Below are 19,704 nucleotides of genomic sequence, written 5' to 3'. Positions count from 1 at the left end.
TGTAAATATCGATCAGGGAACGGCATTACACGGTCTACTATCTTCTGACCACAACTTCTCGTTCGACGTTGTCATTCCTTTCAAGATCTTCTGGTGAATATTTTTGTGGAAGTTGGTTTGTTCTGTCTGTCGACGAAACAATTTCAGGCGATTTACTTACTCTGCTGAACCATTTCACGGGCCGCTTTTCTCTCGGCGATCGAGGAACGCCACCAGAATCGGGAAGTGTGTAGACGCTCGAGGTCAGCACTGGTCAGCAGAGCATCGTGACCACTCTTATCTTGAAAAAACCTATTCAGGCCCTCATTCTGTTATAATCACGTCACTTGAGTGCAGGACAGGAAGATAAGCCACCCAAAAGCCACCGTCCGATTAATATTGTGGCGAAATACCCCTGGTGAAAGTTGTAGTCTGAATGGTTGTTACTCGGAGGCTTCACATCTCAACAGACGCAAACTGCAACCTGAACATCAATTGAAGTCAGCCAATCAGAAAGACCGATAACGTGCACGATACCATACGATACTCAATTCTCTTTAACGCGACCCTTTCCTTAACTTGCTCGACTAGTGCTAGTCTTAGATGAGCGAATCGCTCAGGGATACGTCTATCGAGATCTTGTCGCCTCCAAAACTTCAAACGCCGGGCCAAGGCTTTTTGAGTTTGCAGGATCCCCACTGTTATGGGATGCAAGAAGTCCCATCCGCTTCCCAGGAGAGAAATCGCGTCGCTGCGATACTTCGTAGTCGAAATGAAAACATGTTACAAAAAGGATCCTCCACCCTTGAGACCGCAACGATAGACTCTGGTGACGCGGAAACCTCACCACAACTCTTCGCCCACCTGGAGCATGGTTTGGCCTACACGGTGGGCTCCGCGCTAGGATCCACACCGCCTTCGACAGGGAGCTGCCTTTCCGCGTTTCTCGTGCCCAACAGCGCTAAGCTGACCGCAGGCGCAAGAGCCTGGTCGAAGCACTCGCACCGCTCGCAACCCGTCGACGAGACAGAGAAAGACAAGCGGAAACGTAGCACTGGATGGTGGGGGACCCCTTCTGGACCTGTCGCCATGATCAACGAACGAGCGTTGGCGTTATTCTGGAAAGTAATGGATTCTGCAACGTGGAGGAACTTGCACTGGCTTCCACATCAAATTTTGGTGTATGAAGTGAGAGTGGCAGAAGGTTATGGCATGCGGTGGTCGCAAGACCAAAGTGAGGAGGCTAGGGAGTTGGAGGGATTGTCAAAGGAGACTCGACCTTGGATATTTCGGGGTTTTGTGGAACCAAAGATGGAAAATGGACATGAAGTTGGCTGGAAACATCCTACTTGATCCATCATGTCGCCACTCATTATCCAATTTTGTCCTCGACTAAACTCATTGCCGCCACGCAGGCGGGAAACAATCTACGCAACGATCTCGGTCAAGTTTTGAAAGAACTCAAGGAAGATCGGGAAGCGCAGGAGAAAGACGAATGCGAACGTCTATTCCGACGTTCGTCTGGTGCGAGAGATCAGGCCAAGAAGTCGGCGTTGGGAGCAATCAGAACTCCCAACACAAGATATATAGTGTTGGTCTCGATGCCATTCCGTTTTCTTCTCCACAACGTCCGCCTACCGGGTTCCATGACATATATGGCTCTCCATCCGGCGCAGACGCCGTCTCGCTGCAGCTGTATGCAAACAGGGTATTCATGCCCTCCGCCCTTTTGCGTGTAGCCTCACGTACGTAACGAGTCTGCCGTGTCACTCGACCAATCTCTGTTCAACAACAACAAGCCGGTTTGCAACAAACCCTTAGGCCTGCCAACCGCACAATCGCCCCCCAGTCCCCTTGTTATTTCGCTGACTGGTGCTCGGCCCTTCGGCCCTTCCAGTGATACAAAGATGGATGCTTCTTTTCTATCTTCCACTGCCTCGATCTCCCCTCCCGAAAAAGTCATTTGCCCCTCGTCGGGCACCCGAAGGTCATATGACACAAGCCGACTGCTGCTCCAAGGGAAGAGCCGCCCGCGATTGTTGTTTTGGGAGGTGGTGGGCTTACCTCGGGAACCACTGTTGCTGGGCACGCAAGGCAGTTTATGCCTCTACGGCATATGTATACCTTCCTTGGTCTAAAGCGACCGCCGTTGCAATCACACATGCACCCAGCTTTGTAGCGAGGTCAACGGTCTGGTGATGCAAATTTGAATTCCATCAAGATTCCCAAACTTCCAACGCGCTCTGGAGCTCTCAAGCTTCAATTCCGAGGTCGCAATCAACAATTCACGGACAGTGCAGGCGCAGTACTGCGAATGTTTAACCCAAAATGGAGGTTGCCTTCCCGTGGCAACTTGAAATCATCTCACTGTTAATGTGCGAACACCAAATTCGCTTCAGATCCTTGTTGATTGGTGGGTTCCACTCGTTTGAGACATCTGAAACAGATCGGTTCCGATAACCGATGAAGATCCAACGAGTCGAAACTTGAACATGTGTATTGACAGCCTGTTCCCGAACACGAGGCAGACTTGCTGTCCACCTCGAGCTTGACAGACACACTCTCAAAAGGCGGTCGTCGGTTTCCTGAGCGACTACTCCGGTCTCCCCACCTCTATCGTCGTTTACGTCCATTCGGAAAACCATGTCACAAAGTACGTGGATGCCAAAAGACAACGACGTTATTATCCCGTGAGTGATTTGTGCGTTTGAGTGGTTTGAAACTAATTATCTTTCAGCATCATGGGCCCAACTGGTGTCGGAAAAAGCACTGTATGTACTTCTGAGTCGTACTTCACAGCCTTCCTGAGACAATTCCTGCTTCTAGTTCATCAATTACATCGCAGGGAGAGAGGTAGCAGAGGTCGGTCACGACCTCTGCTCGCGCACTATCCAACTTTGCCCAATTATCATCGATTCTTCACAAAGCGCTCCGCTGAACGGCGGAAGATTGGTACTCGTGGATACCCCAGGGTTTGATGATACTTGCGTCGACGACACTGCCATATTGCATAGCATCAGTCTTTGGCTCGAAAATATGTGGGTTTCCCAAGACTTAAGAGGCAGCAGTGACATTTACCTGACAGCAGGTACCACAAAAAAGAAACGAAGCTCGCGGGTATCATCTATCTTCATGATATATCACAGGCACGCATGCAGGGGTCACTTAGAAGGAACCTGGATGTTTTTCGGAAACTCTGCGGGGATGGTGCTCTCCGCCATGTGGTTCTCTGCACGACAAAGTGGTCGCAAGTCGAAGAAGAAGTCGGAGAGAGGCGCACCGAGCATCTTAAGGGTGTTTTCTGGAAGGAGATGATTGAGCACGGGTCGACCGTTCTTGCACTAAATGACCAGAACGTCGGATTGCCCGCTGACCTGGCTATGAGCCCCGAGAACTCCTGTCGATTTGTGTCTGCCTGGAGGGTGGTCAATTTGATCATCGAGTCAAACCGTGAAAAGATGACGGCGCTTCAGATTCAAAAAGAATTGGTTGACGACCGCAAACCGATTCCGGATACGGAGGCGGGCCGAGAGCTACGCTTTAGTCTCAAAACCTTGATCAAAACCCTGGAAGAGACCAAGGCTGATGAGAGCCTGAACGCCTCTCGCCGCGATGAGATCAATGCCCTGATTGGAGTTGTTCGTGACCAGATCAAGGCGATGCGCATTCCATTTTCCCTTCGCGTCCTTAACTTCTTCAATATTGCATCGGACAAGATGTTATACATATTCTCGGCTGAGAATCTCATTTTGATTTTCCGACAGCTGCTCTGCAGTCTCGGCCAAGAGCAATGGACACCACAAGACAACGCCTTCATCATTCTGTGTGTAACCAATCTCAATGATTCGCATGGCGAGGTGTTTTGACGTTGAGTGCCTTCCAGCGTAATGGGCATGAGTGGTGCAGGAAAGAGCGAAGTAAGCCGTTTACAGTCCACAACCATTCGCTGGAATTCATGTTTTCAGTTCATCAATTATATCGCAGGGGAGGCCCGGGTAACGCAAGTTGGTGACGATTACAAACCATGCACGACCAAGGTCCTTCCACTCGTCATCAAACCTTCATTAGGTAATGGCAGAAGATTGGTTCTCGTGGACACCCCAGGATATGGTGACAATGTCGGAAATGATGCTAAGATACAGAATTGCATCATCTCTGGGCTCAAGAAGCTGTACGTTTTTAGAAGTAAACGAGGCGGCAACAACACTCACCTAACACCAGGTGCAAAAACGAGCCAAACCACGCTGGTATCATCTACATTCACGATATATCATTAACACGCATCCCTGTCTCTGGAACAAAGAAAGTCCTGGATTTTGTGTCGAAACTGCAGCCGAATCCGCGGAATGTGGTTCTATGCACGACGAAGTGGACAATCCCTTACAACTTAGGGGCCGAAGAACAGCGGGCCAAGCAGCTTGACGAATATTGGAAGGACTTTATTGAGAAAGGATCGACAGTTCATAAATTTGAGAACTCCCAAGAATCTGCCTGGAAAGCGGTCAACTTGATCATTCAGGCAAACTGAGAGATGGAGGCACTTCAGATTGATTCAAAATGTACAGTGGCTGTTTTGTTCAAGTTCTTAACTCTCAGTGCGCTATCACCTATTACATTTACTGTACTTCGCCGCGGAGTCGGGCTAAGCTAAGCCGCTCACGCGTCCAAATTAAAAAGTACAATTGGTTGGATAGCCTGACCGTCATTGATGGTGTCCTCTCTGTGAGCACATGGCATTAGAACATCGATGCTCAGCGCGTAGCAATAAAGTACTACATAACGTAGAATCCGAACTGTAGAATTTTGATGGCATTTTTCTTTGCCGCCTCTTGATTTATCCCAACCTCCACTATCCACAACCACCACCAAGTCCTCTTTCTTATCTGAACCGCCATTTGGACATCTTCAGTGAACGCTGACCAAATCGGTTCCCATTTTTCGTCAAAGCCACTCAAACTGAAATGGAAAACTTGATTTGCGGCGCTAACGACGGGAGGGTGAGACATTCTTGAAGAAAAGCGGGGATCAGCGTTTGCAGGGGAGCTGTCAATCCCGCAGGCGTCGAGACTGGCATGGCACGTCTTGGCGAAGAGAAGGCGAGCCGCGAGAGGAAGAGGAAAGGCCGAAATTCGTGCCCAGTGACGTTGACCAGGTCGGCATCTACTTACTACATCCGCTTTCCATGTCAGTAACCGAAATGCCAACTTCTGCAGGCATTTGTTTAATATACTCTCGACGCTGCGGGGAGGACTTCTAGGTTTCAATTATTGTGGTGGCAACAACGAAACAGCAAAAAGATTTTATGAACGCAGAATACAAGTACATATACGAACAACTCAAGCCAAGGTGAGCTCAGCCAACAACTCCATTCTGAAATCTTGACGACTCGTTCAAGCTAGAGATGATGAGCGTTCTCAACTGGGCTCAATGACGAAAGAAGATCACCATTGGGGAAATCGAGCTTTGCAACAATTTCGACCTTCAAAGAAGGTCCGTTGATCGACTTGGCTACGAATAGATCTCCTGGAGTGAATGTGATATCGATCTGAGGCGGGGGGAGTGGCAAAGTCTCATGTTCCGCATGGATTATGTACGTTCCACGGGAACTGAATGGTGGGGAAGCCTCGCCAGGGCGGACCGTCACCACAAGTGGGGGATTGACCAGATTGATGATAACGGTGGTTTCACCGTTGTTCTTGACCTGGAAGCTGGCTACGCAGTGCACTGTGTCAGAGAACAACCAGCTAGGACGAGTGGATATGCAACGCACAAGGCATAGTTTGAAGATGAAGATGGGGGTCTGTGGTTACTGCAACCACGATATGAAGGTAAAAACCATCCTGATATTGACGTCGACGAAAATGACGTACACTTTTGCAGGAGAATGAGTTTCTGGGTGGTGTAAGACCGGTTGGGGGGTTTTTATAACCTGCCAGTTGCACTTTTCTTCCCAGCATTGAACATGTCAAGTTCGAATCTCCTTCCTGTTCAGTCGGATGTTCACATATCCTTGTGATCATGAAAACCCACTATCAGGTCTGTTATTTTTGGGTGCTGGTTCTCTCAGACTCGTGGAACGCCGGCAAGCAGTGCACTCCATGTCTAAAGGAAGGCGAGGGACTGTGCGATAACAACACATTCATTTCATTACTAGACGCTCCCACCATTCCCCCTGTCAAATCTGTCTATAAATTACATTATTTATAGGCGTCTTCTCTCGTTACGGAGTTTGCCCCTGCCTTTCAACAGGACCGACAGCCCTACTGCAAAGGAAGCACACGAGCGATCGATCCTTATCGTGGGACTCGTCTCCAGAGAGGAGAGATATCGAAAATGTCGTCAATCGCAACGCTTCGCTTCGCGCACTCCCTACACGTGTCGCCGGGGGTTAGTTCAGTGGGTCGAGGGATAACATGCTGCAAGAAAGCTGAGTAGGAGATGGAGTGCCAGGAAATGGGGTTTCAGTGGCGGAGACGCCATGATCGTCAAAGGTCAGCGCCCAATTCATTTCTTGTTACGCGATCAATCTTTCTGATCGTCAAAATAGAAGGTTTCGGAAGTCCGGTACTTCAGCAATGCAGAAGATGGGGACGTGTTCACGGTGAAGACCCGTTGACTAACGCAGGACATTCTCTTGATTTTCCGACTGCTGCTCTACTGTCTGGGCCAAGAGCAATGGACGCCACAAGACAACGACTTTATCATTCTGTGTGTAATCAATTTCAATGATTCTCATAGCGGGTTGTTTTGACATTGAGTACCTTTCAGCGTGATGGGCATGAGCGGTGCAGGAAAGAGCAAAGTAAGCCGATTACAGTCCCACATCCATTCACTGGAATTCATGATATTAATTCATCAATTATAGGGTCGCAGGGAAACGGCAACGGAAGTTGGTCACGATCTCAAATCATGTACGGCCAAGGTCCTTCCACTTGTCATCAACCACGGGCCTTCATTAGGTGCTTCGGGATGCAATGGTGATAGTGGCCGCAGTGATGCTCAGATTCGGAATTGCATCAACTCTGAGCTTCTGAGTCTTTGGTTTTGGTGGGTGTTTTTATGTGGTATTGGAGAGCGTGGCTTAACGAGTTATAAATAGGATAGGTCAGGCAATGGGGTGCCTCCCGTCTTTGGGCCTTCTAGATCGGCTGCTGAGCCGGAATGTCCCAGTCATCTCACCGGTCAAGGAATCAGGGCATATGGACATTCGCTTATTCCTCAAGACTTTTGGATTCATTACAGGCCAGGACGTTCTATTCGAGCGCCTTCCATAACCACCGACAAAGTTCTTGAAGATCTACCCCTCCCAAGGCAGGAAGGGCCCTCACTCTCTCACCGCATGGTAAAGTAAAGGAGGGTGGGCATGCACGTCAAGGCTCGCCTATTCAACATAAGCGGGTCCGAGAGAATTTCTTTCTTAGTGTTCTTCAGAAGCATAATTGCCAATATTTCAGAACAGTAATGAAGCTTCGGGGTTTGGATGCCGGGAGACTTATGCGTGGACGCCAAGTTGGGGCACCTCCTCGAACTTCTTTCAAATCGCTGCTGCTCCAAGTCAGTCAGGCATTACTGATGAAAATCAGGACCGGCCGTGATACCTACGCCTGCTCATCTTATCGCAGTCTGAATGCTTCAGTTTGAAGGATTTTGAACGCGTCGATCTTTGTTTGGCGATTGTCAGTCACGGTCAAGTGTGCACAACACGGAACATATACAAATGGACGTTATCAGACGCCCGCCTGGTTGACCTCTCTCTTTCATGTTTCAGCAATTTTGGAAGACAGCACCTCAAATGGTTTCAAATGCGATCGGATCCGACGGACGTCCCCAGAAGCCACCGCAAAGCTCCTCGGATGGTCGAGGAGGCGAAGTTGTACGTTTAGCTCAAACTCTCTCTTCCAGCCCGCACATCGATAATTTCAAATGTATCAACGCTGAAACCTTTGACACGAGTGGTCCCCGCTACAGTTGCGTTCATCCTTTATGAAGATCTTGCGTGTAGTCTCATACAAGGACTGCACTCGTTTGATCAGTATATTACCGCCTATACACAACAGAAGGTCCAATCAGGTCCAACAACCCGATCCACGCGAACAACACATTCATCAGCCGCACGCTCATTACACCTCCGCGCACAGCCTCGTCCATGAAAAAGCGCATCTGCAAGATCAAGGGCTTGTCAGGAGCTAAAAGTTGTACCTATCCGAGTCGCTTTCTAGTCGAAGTGCTGCTGCGGAGTCTTTCAAATTGGCGGTCAAAGAGGATCCCGGGCTCGGGTTGTCTAAGGATGACCCGATTGTTCTAGTGGTGCGGGTGGAAGATGTTAAAAACCGAAAAGCGAACACAGCACAGCTGGTGGGGTTACCCGAGGCTCTACCATGTGAGCCCCGTTATGGTACGCTTTGATACACTGTCATTGACCTTGTGTTTCTCATCGCTATCCAGTCCATTACCGCCTCTACGACGAAGAGGGTGCAATGACTTCTAAAACGGCGTTTGACATGGACGACTCTTCTTTGGGTCGCATCGGCATGCTCTCCATTGCGCCACCTCAAACACTCGCTTCACTGAGGTCTCTGGTCATGAAGATCGAGGGATTCGTCAATCAAAACATCAACTGTTTGAAGACATGGATGGAGAGGTTCCAATGAATGATAATGACGCTTACATATCTTTTCAAACTCAAGTGTATCCAGGGCATGACGAAGACCATCCCACTACGATTGTTTATAGCCAGCCAAGTCCGAGAGAGGTCAAGGAATCCCAGAACACGAAACAAAGGGACCGAAGCCTCTCGAAGCAAATCAGGGGGGGTGCATATTGTTGTGGGTACTAAAGTTATATATCTATTACATGTAGTACATGGTTCTAAAGTCCCTTTTAGACCCAGATAAAGATCAAGCGGACTGGCTTCCATTCCAGCCTAACGAGATCATGTATACAGACGGCCTCAAAACAAGGCGTTACAGAGTCTCAAGTAATATGCTTTTCCAGGTCCACAGAAGAATAACACTCATATGTCCTTTCTAGCCCCCTATAACGGATACATTGCGATAGACTCCGCTGGGTGAAAGGGCTGTGAGTTATTTGCTAAGTTTCTTGACCACTCGAAACGCTGATGATGTGGATTCTGCTAGTCGTCTCTGAGGGTTAGTAGCAAGTTTCCTCTAGCACTACCTGCGTCCTGATCTACATTCGCTTCATCGTCTACTTAGATCACATTCGTTTTACTTAGTTCTTAGAAATTTGGGGTTTTTCAATCCAACTTACTTTAGGTATGGAAATTTTGCTGGATTCTTAGAGGTATCTAATTTCCCTTTCTTTGAATTGAGATATGCGAAAAGCGAGGTTATCGGTCATCCCATCACGACTCCACCGTGTCTCGGCACACTCACAGCCTGGAAGTCTGACAAATGAAGGTCTTAAAAGGTTCCCCACATCCCAGACTTGTCTACACAATGTCTCTCCCCTAGAACTAGTCCGAGAAATCATCCATCTCCTGCTCTTCTCCGCCCCACCGCGCTCCTCGACTCCTGAAAAGCCTGGCTGTTCGATTAAACCCAGATGGAGCACGATCGATGCGCTCAGCCTCACTTCACAAAGCTACCGCGCCCTAGTGCTCGAAGCGTGGTCTCAGACTCTCTACATCGAATCTTCAGTAAATCTAATGCCTTTACGGGACTTAGGCTGGTTTCCTGAGCTGGGGAGTAAATGGGTCAGATGCCTTCACTGCGTCCAATCATACAGCAGCAGCACCATAACTTTATGGAACCTCTCCCCCTTCCTCCGAGTTTCCTCCATTAGACTGGACTGGCTCTCGCAGTTTTTCACCATCCCACTTGACTGGAACGCGCTACCCTTTGTCCACCTCTCCTCCACGGTTGAACGCTTGGCCTTGCACGGAAGGACGTATTCCAGTGGGTCTGGGGTGACCGAACGTATTGCTAACTCCTTTTGGCGTTTGAAGACATTGAAGATGGCGCAAAACATGGTGTGGTGTGGGCTTTGTCATACCTGGTGTGTGGTCCGGTTTAAAGACAGGCCAACGGGGGTGGTGTATGACGGGGGGTTGGGGTTGCCTGTGAGTTCTCTTCTGCCTGGCGTTGAAAAAAAAAAAGATGACGACGTGCGTAGTTCCACTACGCGCGTGTTCTAGCACCCCTTGAAGACCTTGAAGAAGTTGTGAATATTGTACCCAACCACGGCCGTGGGCGGACTACATTGGGTTTGAATGCAGACTCAGACCCAGACTCAAAGGCGGACACGAACCCAGAGACGACTCCCATTTCCAACACAAACGTAAACCCAAACTTATGGTCAGGTGAATGAGATATCTGTATGGTGAGGATGTACAAGGATGATGCGTTCCGCGAGAGGCGGGTGGCTAGGAAGAAACGTGTCGGTCTGGCGCGCGGTGATGGTCGTAATGATGATGGTCAGAAAGATGTGAGGCCACCGAAGTTGAGGAGGGTGGAGTACCAGTTCTCTACAGTGGACGACTGGGAGGAGGAGGAGGAGGAGGAGGAGGAGAAAATGTTGGCTCTGCGGTGGGCCCTCTAGTTTTCAATTCGTATACAGGCCGACCAAGGTGGTATATAAGGGTGGTTATGGGTTACCTGTGAGCTCTAGTTTGGAGTATTTGTCATGATTGGCTATGCGCGCGCTCTGACCCCACTTGAATACCTCGAAAATGTCGGTCATTGTCGGTCATCCCCTCACGACTGGGTGGTGAACGGGCTCACCCTGCCTCGACATACTTACAGGCGTCCAGACCGAAGTTAAGCGGTATTGAATCTCCGTGCTGGACAGAACAAGATTAGATTAGTGTACGAGCAGAAATTGACGCGAGAAGATATGGAGCAATCGCTACGCCATTGCGGCGTGGACAGTGAAACAAAGATAGTCAACGACCTGGCCGTCAACTAGGTGGGTGTAAGACCTTGAGCAGGGTTCGGGTGGAGCAATGTGGAGATTGCAGACTCCCCAGTTGTTGCAAGGAGATGCCTTTTGAGGGGGTTGGTTTCGTAGGTGGCTACATGCAGCTACTTTGTAATAGTGGGGTAATGGTCCCAACTGAAGAACAGAAACGAGTTGATGGTTGACTCCTACTTGTTTTGCGCGAAGTTCCGCATTAGTCAGAGGACGACGACAGCTTGCGGGCCCCATGATTCCATCAGCCGAGTGCGACTTGATATCCAGACTGACGGGTTTTGCTTCATGATCATCGTCTCCGGAACACTGGGAAATTCAATACCATTGATGAATGAATAGGACACAATAGCTTACATCCTCACATAGAACATGGCAGATTATAGCTGCGAGCCCGAGCCCCTCAATGAGACGAAATGTCCATGGGCTTCATGAGCTCCATATTGGGATGGAGAACATTACCGCCGCTTAGCACAACCAGTCAACTTTGGTCCAACAGATTCTGTGGGGCGGAAACGGACATGAGCGTCCACGTTGGGATAATTGGTGTATCTGGCATGCCTTCATTGAAATTCTGCAAGAAAGATCTGTTTCAGGTTGATCAGGTTCATAAGAATATAGGTTTCCCACCGCCGAACATCTGGATATCTTTGCTGTTTGCAACCTCGCCGCCAGATTGTTACCTATTGCTACTGTTCGATAGTGAAGGTGGTAGCTTGGTCACTGGCAGCAATTCGCACTTCAGCTCCTTGCTTTCGGATTATATATGAAAATGGGAAAATCTACCCAGCTGGCTCGGTCATGGCGCCACCAAGGAAGCTTCAAGCTTGCGATGCAGCAGCGATTCGGGAATGAGTTAACAATTCTAAAACGAAAGATATGTCAGTTTTAAAAATTAGCGTGATCCAAAATGATTTGACCAGAAGCCTGTGCCCTTTTCCACTCTCGAGCATCAGCCACACGTCCAGCTTTCGTTGTCCTATCTGAACTCCTAAAGGACCTCCCCTCAGGCTCGCCCTCCATTTGATCTTCGTCTAGGCTTTTATCCCTTGAATTCGTTCATCCTGGTCGAGGTGTTGACAAGTTGGATCGTTCTCAACGTCAATCTTGAGGAGAGGGCGGATTTCTGAGATAAGTTATTGAGCGTCAAGTATCATAAGACAGCAGCTCACTCTATGAAGGCCGCAAGCTGTGAATAGGTAGCTCCACGGGATATGCCAGGCCAATAAAGCGAACTGGTGCAGCTCGGAAGCGTAGCCCTGGCGTAATCTGAATGATAGAGCCAGTTAGCAGGGTTTCATACACGCATAATTGTACAAAGCTTTTTATTTTTATTTTATTTTTTTTAATGTCAAATTTATAGTCTATTGGGGCGAGGCCCCATGTCAGACTTTACAACTTTGTAGACTACCTAAGGCCCCTAATGCCCTATACCTGACCCCCGTTGACTGTCCCCTGCACTGGTGAAGGCACGCCCGAGGCGTTCATTCCCCCACACAGCCCGGCACAGAAACGCCGTTTGGGAACACGTCTGTATGGTGAGCGGGGTAGTCTCGTGTCCCTCTGCTTATCTGATGCAGTCTGTATGTGACGCGTTTCTTCTTCCAAGTACCCGATCGCAAAGCGAAGGGTACAGCTAATACGGGACGAGCGCGTTCAGGTGAATGAAAAATTGTTGGTGTTTTGTTGCTGTTTGCTTGAGTGACTGTTCGACGTGGTCGGTCTGGCTGAGTGTGATTAGTGCTTGAAGTCCGCAAGCTGAAATGCGGGTAAAAGATAGAGTGGGGTTTTTGAGGGCGAACCCGCCGACAGAACGTCGGCTAATCTGTCCATGCTTCATTTCTCGGTGTTATAAGTCTGCTAAAAGGAAGTGCTATCTTTCAAACTTCCTCGGATTCTAATTGAGAGACGTCACCTATAGAGTCTCCAAGCGACTTCTTGAACCGCTTCGTTCTCCCCACAAACTTGAGCAGTTCCTTTATCCTTTTCATACTCTCCAGTATCCCCTTGAGGTCCCTCGAGTAGCGGCCCAGGGCTCTATCCATATCGAAGCGCTCTGCCGCGTAAGTTTGACACTCGAATAGGAAGTGTATCACCGTCTCCGTGATCTCCATCCTCCTCGTGCTCCAACACGTGTCGCATCTCCTGGTCCTCGACTTTTTGATGTTGTATAGGTAGCTGTTCAGTGGTATGTGTCCTGTACGTAGCTGCATCAATAGACTCGCTTGTGGCCTTGACAGTTCGTTGCTGATTTTCCGGAACTTGTTGAATGGGAAGTTTGCGTCGATATGCTGAAATTTTGCGTAGCGTGGTGAGTCCCTCCACGTTTCCGTCCACCTTGCCTTCAGCTTCTCCGCGAATTCCTGCTTGACCGCTGAGGCGCTGTATGGCAGCCGTCTTCGTAGTATTGGCGGTAGCTCCTCCCGCGGGCTTGAGTCCCCCTGTGCCGCCTTCTTTGCTTCTTCGTCCACCCTCTCGTTTCCTACTACCCCCTCATGTGCCGCTACCCACTTGAGTGCGAATTTGGCCGTGCCTGGCCTGATAGGGATGTCAGTTCCGTCGGTCATTACCTCAGTCAGCCGCAGGTACTCCATTACAAGGTATTGCCCTGGCTTCGTCTTTCTCGCGCCCGTTGACCTAATGAATGCCTGGCTGTCAGTATAGCTGGTAACCGTTGCCTTCCCCACTTCAGGCCGTCCCTGTAGCATCCAGGCTGCCAATATGGACCCCACTGCCTCGCCTTCATACGTGGTGTGCCTCGTCAACGGTCCTAGATGAAATCGAAGCGTTTCCTCGGGCTCTTCCACCCCTTTCCTGTATAACACCGCAGCTGCGCCAACGTTTCCTTCATAGCCCGACCCATCTGTATATATCCTTATGTCTGCCTCGTCTTTTCCTTCCTCCTTAATAGAGTCCTCCTTTGTTTCCGCGATCTTGGTTGAGAAGACCCTCTTGTAAGTCGGTGGCCTTGGGTCCGGCATAACTGTCTCGAACCGTCTTGGTCTGATCTTGAAGCACTCGACCAGCTTCTGAAGGGGGGCGAGGTGTGTTCTTGCCGGCTTCTTGCTGTATCCTCGTATCATGTCCCGTGTCGGATGGCCATCTGGTAAAGTCGCCGCTCGTACTGTTGCCACGTGACATATCCTTTCAAGCATTAAGTTGACTGGCAATACCCCGGCATGCGCGTCCAACAGGTCGGTTGGTGAGGTCCAAAGACCCCCTGTGATCGCCTTTGTAGCTATCCTCTGTATCTTACCCATGGACTTCAACGCCCGTACTGACCCGCTGTTTTTCCGCATGCCCTCCTTCTTGTGCGGAGGCACATACCAAACATCGAGCGCGTATGTCATCTTCGGGACGGCCACCGAAACGTACAGTAGCCGCATAAGCCTGGGCCTGATACCTAAACTTGTGCGCGTTAGCCTGCGAAACATAAGGATGTAAGAGGTCGCCTTCGCAATCGCTTCGTTCTCCTGTGTTCTCCACCTCAATTGGCTGTCGACATGTACCCCCAGGTACTTGTAGCTCTCCACTTCCTTCACCACACTCCCCTCTAGCCGGAGTACTGGGTTTGGTCGATCGCCTTCCTTCCTCGCCGTTGGCTGGCAGTGCATAACGGCCACCTTGCTCAGCTCAAACTTCGAATTGTGATCCTTCGCCCATTCGAAACCTCCCTCCCGTCGTTCCATGTAACTCTTGAGTGCCCGCGTTGTCTGTTTGAATGTTTTCGCCGTTGCAATAACAAGAGCGTCGTCCACGTATCCAATAGCATCTTCCTCCAGTCTTTGTAGGGCTTCTAGTAGGTCCGCATTGTAGAGTATGTACAGCAACATCGATATGGGGTCTCCTTGTCCGATCCCGTTTTCGATGTCGATGAGTTCTGATATAAAATCGTCGAACTTTAGCCTTGTCTTCCTCCCCTGTAAGAGCCACTCGATGAACTTGACGTAGGTCGTTGGGATTCGCCTTTTCTTCAGATTGTGGATTAGCCTGTCAGTAACCGCATTGGGGAAGGCCCCCTCGACGTCCAGAAAGAGCACCGAGGTGACCTTCCTCTTACCCCAAGCTGCCTTGATCTTGCCCACAAGGTAGTGTATGGCGTCCGTCGTGGTACGACCTGGTCGTCCTCCGAAGTGCGTGTCCGGCAGTAGGAACTCCTTCTCCACAAGGTGGCTTATGTTCTCCGCTACTATAGCTGTCAGTACCTTCGGTATCGTGCATAACAGGGCTATTGGACGATAGGCCTTTGGCACTTCGTAGTTCGGTTTACCTGGCTTCCTCAAGACCGCCGTTGTGAACTCCTGCCATCCTGAATAGTAAGTCCTCAGCGTGAAGACGCCTCTGAAGAGATATACTAGATACTCCGAGATGTGTCCGAAACACTTCTGGAGTACCACATTTGGGATTTCGTCTGGACCGCTTGCCTTGAACGGAGAGAGCCGCTTTATCTGACGTTCCACTTGTTCCAGTGTGATAGGGGGTGGTGGTGGGAGTGGCTCCGGGTAATCGTAGTTCTCTGGGACTCTGGACTGGTCAGGTTTCTTGGGAAAGAAAGCTTGTGTGAGGATTTCTGCCTTGCCATCATTTGTGTTGATTTCCCGTAGTGGTCCACCTGCGCCTTCGCTTGGGACCTTGAGCGTCGGTATCCTTGATTTGCCCCCATCGCCTGTTGGTTCCTTGAAATAGAGGTTCGCCGTCCAGAGGTCCTGCTCCGCCGCGTTCTCCAGAAATTCCTCCCAATGTTCACGTTTGGCTTCTACTATCGCCTCGCTGTACATATTCCTGGCCTTCCGTAGCTCTGTGTGCGACGCGTGATCTGGAAGGGTCCTGAATCTGTATGCGAGACGACTTAGCTTCTTTATCTCAGTCTTCTGACGGCTAAGATCATTGTTCCACCATCTTTTCGAGAACGGGCACGGCTTGTTTTCCGGGATTCTAGTGCGTATCGTGTCCTGTAGCACCGCTGTTAGGTCTTCAGCTGCCTCCCGGAATTGCTGCTCCGTTGTGATTGGCTGAGGTGGTGGGATTTCAAGGAGCCGTATTGCCAGGTTCTCTTGGAAGTCCTCCCAGTCCGCCGCTCTGAAGTTGTAGGACGTCCGTTGTACTGATCGCGCCTGCGGCAAGTCAATGTAGGTAGCTATGGGGAAATGGTCAGTGGCCGGCGGCCTTAACGAGGGATCGACCTCGCATCTGATAATCAGATCGAAAACTTCCTCTGTGCACCACACGTTGTCTGGACGTGAGTACCTCTTCGTTACCATGTGCTCTAGGGTGGGTTGACCTTTCGGTAAGGCCATCTTCAGGTTGTGGTCGGCTAAGATTTCGATTAGTCAACCCGCGTCTTCCAATGCCTTCGCCGTGAACAGCCTGTCATCCCCTTCCTCGTCCCACATCGGATGGTGCCTGTTGAAGTCTCCTGCCCAAATCAGGTGGTCGTCCTCCCTCGCCAGAACATCCGCCCGGTTTACGCGTAAGAACTCGCGGACGGAGCGTAATGTTCTGGAATGTGTGCAGTCATTGTAGATATTGATGATCGTCAACCGTCCATAGGCGCCTGTCATCTGTATAACTGTAACATCGTTAGTTCCAGGGACGTTCATGATCTTCCACGAGCTTGTTGCCAGTGCCGAGCTAACCCAGGTGACCGCTCTTGTTACCGGAGTGCCATCCTTGTATCTGTCTGCTGGCACCACTGACACAAATCCGTTCGGCGTCCTTATGTTTCCTGTGAAGGTTACATGCGGCTCCTGCACCAGAACAATGTCCCACTCCTTCCCTGATACTCTGTTATACAATTCCAAGTGCGCCTTTTGAGACTTGTTCAAGTTTACTTGTAAGATCTGTAGTCTCGTCGTCCGTTGTTCTGGTTGTTCAGACATGGGCAATATCTGTGGGGGAGGAGCTATCAGGGGGCGGCGAGCCGTTGCTCGACGCCAAAGGGGCTATCGGGGATTCTGGGTTGGGGAAATTTGGAGGAGGGGACTTAGCTGCTGGCGGCTTCGACCGTTGTCGCTTCCACGGTTCCCTGGTGTAAGGTCTTCCACCTGGGGCCGCTGGGTCGAAGTTGAGCTGCGTTTGTCTGTATCTATTTTTCTGTGAGCCTGCCTGGGCATAGTTTACCTGTATCTCCGCTGGTGGGACTCATCGGCCTTGCGACGGGTAGGATTGAGACCATGTCCATGTCTCTCTTGCCGGGAAGAAGGGGATGTCGTTTGCTGGGTCCCTTGCGTTGAGTTCGTCGACCTTCCTGAGGAAAGTCGGGCATCCGCGGTCCCAGCTGGTGTGGTCGTCCGTTTTGCACGACGTACAGAAAGTGACCCCTTGTTGGTTGCACTTGCTGGTCCAGTGGTCCCTTGCCCCGCAAGTACTGCATACATTTACCTCCTTTGTGACCACACACTCCGCAGCGATATGGTCCCATCCTTGGCATTTGAGGCAGCGAACAGGCTCCTTCCTGCACTTCGCTACCGAGACTCTCTTGTGGCAAATCGACAGACCGTTGACTATTGCCCTGTTTGCCGTATCCGCGTCTGAGAAGGTGATGATGACGTGGGCGAGGCGCTGGTCCAGACGCCTCCGCATCGGGGGCTTGATCCACCTAATTTTCGTCAGTACACCTGTTGGGATTCCGTTAGTTTCTTCAATCTCCTTCCTGTCCTTCTCGCTGCTGGGGTCCAGGCTCAACGGCACGTAGTAAGCAATAACGTTGTATGATCTCGTCTTGAAAGAGGCCTCTGGCTCCCCCAGCTCCCACAGGAAGGCCTCTGCGTTCGCCTTGGAAGCCAACCACGCTGTGCCATCGTCCGTAACCATCTCCACCAGTATCCCCCCGTTTTGAAGCTTCAATGCCGACCTCATTTTGTGTTTCTGGCTCGTCGCCTTTCCCATCGCCTCCGAGAACTTGCCCACAAGAACCGTGTTGGCGCAATCTCTGAGTTTTGAGTCCCTGGGTAAGTCGATGAGGGCCTGTCGTTGTCGGATGCTCTCCTTCGCTGCCAGCCTGGGATTGGTATCTGGCGGTGCTCCAGATGCCGACCTAGTTAGCGCGTCCCTGTAAGTTGAGTTCCCGATACTTCCTGCCTGTTGCGCCGCCTTTTCCATCACCTCCACTAACTCCCCCGTTTTCTTCTCCAGCACCTCTGTTCTCTTCTCCAGCACCTCTGCCACCTTCTCCTTCAGACCCTCCATGTATTCTTTCAGATCGCTCGCCATCTCGCCGAACTGCGTGTTGGCGATGCTTCTGATGGCCTTTGTTACTTCTTCCAGCTCGATTTCCTTCAATAGATATGCGACTGCGCGGACCGCGTTGACTGCTGGGTGTCCCATTCCCTGCATAGCCGCTATCTGGAAGAGGGCTGTCGATAGCGCGTCCAAAGTGGGTGTCGCGCCTGCTGGTACGAATGTGAGTGTCTCCTCGAGGTATATCTTTCCTTTTTCGGCGTCGCTAATCTCCTGGTCGTTCCCCTCCATCTCCACCGATCCAGCCGCCCTCGTCCTTTTCCGTTCTTGTGGTTGTACTTCTGCTTCGACAGGTTGGGCCTGTCGAGTGATTGTCATTTTACCTTTACTTGTCAGAGTCGTCTGTGTCCTGGGTTTTGCGCCAGTCCCAGACATGATCTGGGCTCGTTTTCTATGGGTTTGAAACTAGTTTTAACGTTCTTTATGCTGTATCTAGACCGGGTGCTCGTTTTGTAGTCGATAAGTTGCCCAAAATTTTCGGGGTCCTAGTCGGGGTGCCACGTGGTTCCGGTCCAAGAAAGGAATGTACAAAGCTTACCTGTTCGTTCAATCGTACGTGGCCTCGAGTTTGTGCGTACAAATCAGACCTATTGCTGTTCACGATGAGGGCAAAAACCAAGCAAAAACAAACGCCGGCCCTTGGCCGGCCCATCCACAATGACTAGTGACTACTCTGCCCCTTTTTATTCTGGCTTTACTAGTGCATGTAGTTCGCGCGGTTGAACTTCCATTACCACTGCGTTCCACAAGTTTTAACCCGCTCACAAGCTCAAAGCGTTGGTCAAAATCTCCGGACAATGGATTCACTCCCCCTCGCAGGGCAGTTAGTAGGAATCACCCACCAACACTGAGAGGCCCGACAATACAAACAGGCCATAGTTGATGGTGCCTGCTGATGGGCCGATGAGGGCCAATAACCCTGTGTTGATGAATTGGCCGATGTGATCCCACTATCAAGGTAAAGAAGGGTCGGCCAGCTACGTAGATTTAGCATACACCGATCAGTAGGAAGCTGCCCCGGGAAGTCAAGTCCCTGTATTTGTATATCGGCTGATAGCTAAGCTATGCAAGGTCAGCTGACAGTTTTGAACATTGTATTTGTATATCAGATAGTTAAGCTATGCAAGGTCGGCTGACAGTTTTGAACATTGTATTTGTATATCGGCTGATGGAAGATGCAAGGTCGGCTGACAGTTGTGAACGTTGCTGGGCTGGTGATCGGCCGAGGGCCTTCACTTCTGATTAGCAGCTAGGCTATGCAAGGTCGGCAGACATTTTGAATTCGCCTGGGTTGGTGGTCGGCCGAGGGCCCTCAACTCTGGTTACCAGGGTCAGCTGGCGAGACCCACATGGTAGTCATGGTTCATGGATATCACCGAGTCGGCCGGACACGAGAATTTATGAACATCTCATCAGCCGATGCATCACCGAGGCCGGCATTTTCAAGCCGAATCGTTTTCAGCTTGGCCTTTAATTTAGCAGCCAAGCAGAGGCAGACCAGGCAGAACTTGCAGTTCAAATTTTCATGATCCGAGACAACATCGGTCAAACCAGCAT

The 19,704-nt window shown here is 50.4% G+C and overlaps 5 protein-coding genes across 5 annotated transcripts; 3 read left to right on the top strand and 2 right to left on the bottom strand.

Annotated features, from left to right (window-relative positions):
* Window positions 1–582: 582 nt before the first annotated feature.
* LACBIDRAFT_315055 (uncharacterized protein) lies at window positions 583–1,332 on the top strand (the record flags this gene model as incomplete). The annotated part of the gene is made up of 1 exon (XM_001889422.1): window positions 583–1,332. The coding sequence occupies one exon, from the start codon at window positions 583–585 to the stop codon at window positions 1,330–1,332; it is 750 nt and encodes a 249-aa protein (XP_001889457.1).
* A 1,290-nt stretch (window positions 1,333–2,622) lies between these two features.
* Window positions 2,623–4,507, top strand: LACBIDRAFT_315054 (uncharacterized protein; the record flags this gene model as incomplete). Its single annotated transcript, XM_001889421.1, has 6 exons — window positions 2,623–2,669; window positions 2,717–2,750; window positions 2,806–3,017; window positions 3,068–3,802; window positions 3,863–4,150; window positions 4,201–4,507. 6 exons carry the CDS (start codon window positions 2,623–2,625, stop codon window positions 4,505–4,507), a joined length of 1,623 nt encoding a protein of 540 aa, XP_001889456.1.
* An 867-nt stretch (window positions 4,508–5,374) lies between these two features.
* On the bottom strand, window positions 5,375–5,756 carry LACBIDRAFT_334603 (uncharacterized protein; the record flags this gene model as incomplete). The annotated part of the gene is made up of 2 exons (XM_001889376.1): window positions 5,375–5,703; window positions 5,750–5,756. The coding sequence occupies 2 exons, from the start codon at window positions 5,754–5,756 to the stop codon at window positions 5,375–5,377; spliced, it is 336 nt and encodes a 111-aa protein (XP_001889411.1).
* Window positions 5,757–6,312: 556 nt separating this feature from the next.
* LACBIDRAFT_334602 (uncharacterized protein) lies at window positions 6,313–10,905 on the top strand (the record flags this gene model as incomplete). Its single annotated transcript, XM_001889420.1, has 20 exons — window positions 6,313–6,366; window positions 6,527–6,580; window positions 6,605–6,687; window positions 6,748–6,781; window positions 6,845–7,026; window positions 7,084–7,321; window positions 7,434–7,533; window positions 7,748–7,852; window positions 8,013–8,157; window positions 8,199–8,359; window positions 8,425–8,620; window positions 8,713–8,804; window positions 8,864–8,973; window positions 9,037–9,057; window positions 9,117–9,128; window positions 9,377–10,060; window positions 10,114–10,278; window positions 10,336–10,526; window positions 10,558–10,597; window positions 10,789–10,905. 20 exons carry the CDS (start codon window positions 6,313–6,315, stop codon window positions 10,903–10,905), a joined length of 2,784 nt encoding a protein of 927 aa, XP_001889455.1.
* Window positions 10,906–17,049: 6,144 nt separating this feature from the next.
* LACBIDRAFT_315050 (uncharacterized protein) lies at window positions 17,050–18,522 on the bottom strand (the record flags this gene model as incomplete). Its single annotated transcript, XM_001889375.1, has 1 exon — window positions 17,050–18,522. The coding sequence occupies one exon, from the start codon at window positions 18,520–18,522 to the stop codon at window positions 17,050–17,052; it is 1,473 nt and encodes a 490-aa protein (XP_001889410.1).
* Between the last annotated feature and the right edge of the window lie 1,182 nt (window positions 18,523–19,704).

Source organism: Laccaria bicolor, genomic scaffold (genome assembly GCF_000143565.1).
Source record: "Laccaria bicolor S238N-H82 LACBIscaffold_67 genomic scaffold, whole genome shotgun sequence".
Classification (NCBI taxonomy): Eukaryota; Fungi; Basidiomycota; class Agaricomycetes; order Agaricales; family Hydnangiaceae; genus Laccaria; species Laccaria bicolor.
Note: the sequence above shows the minus strand (reverse complement) of the source record. Positions and strands in the feature narration are given on the sequence as shown.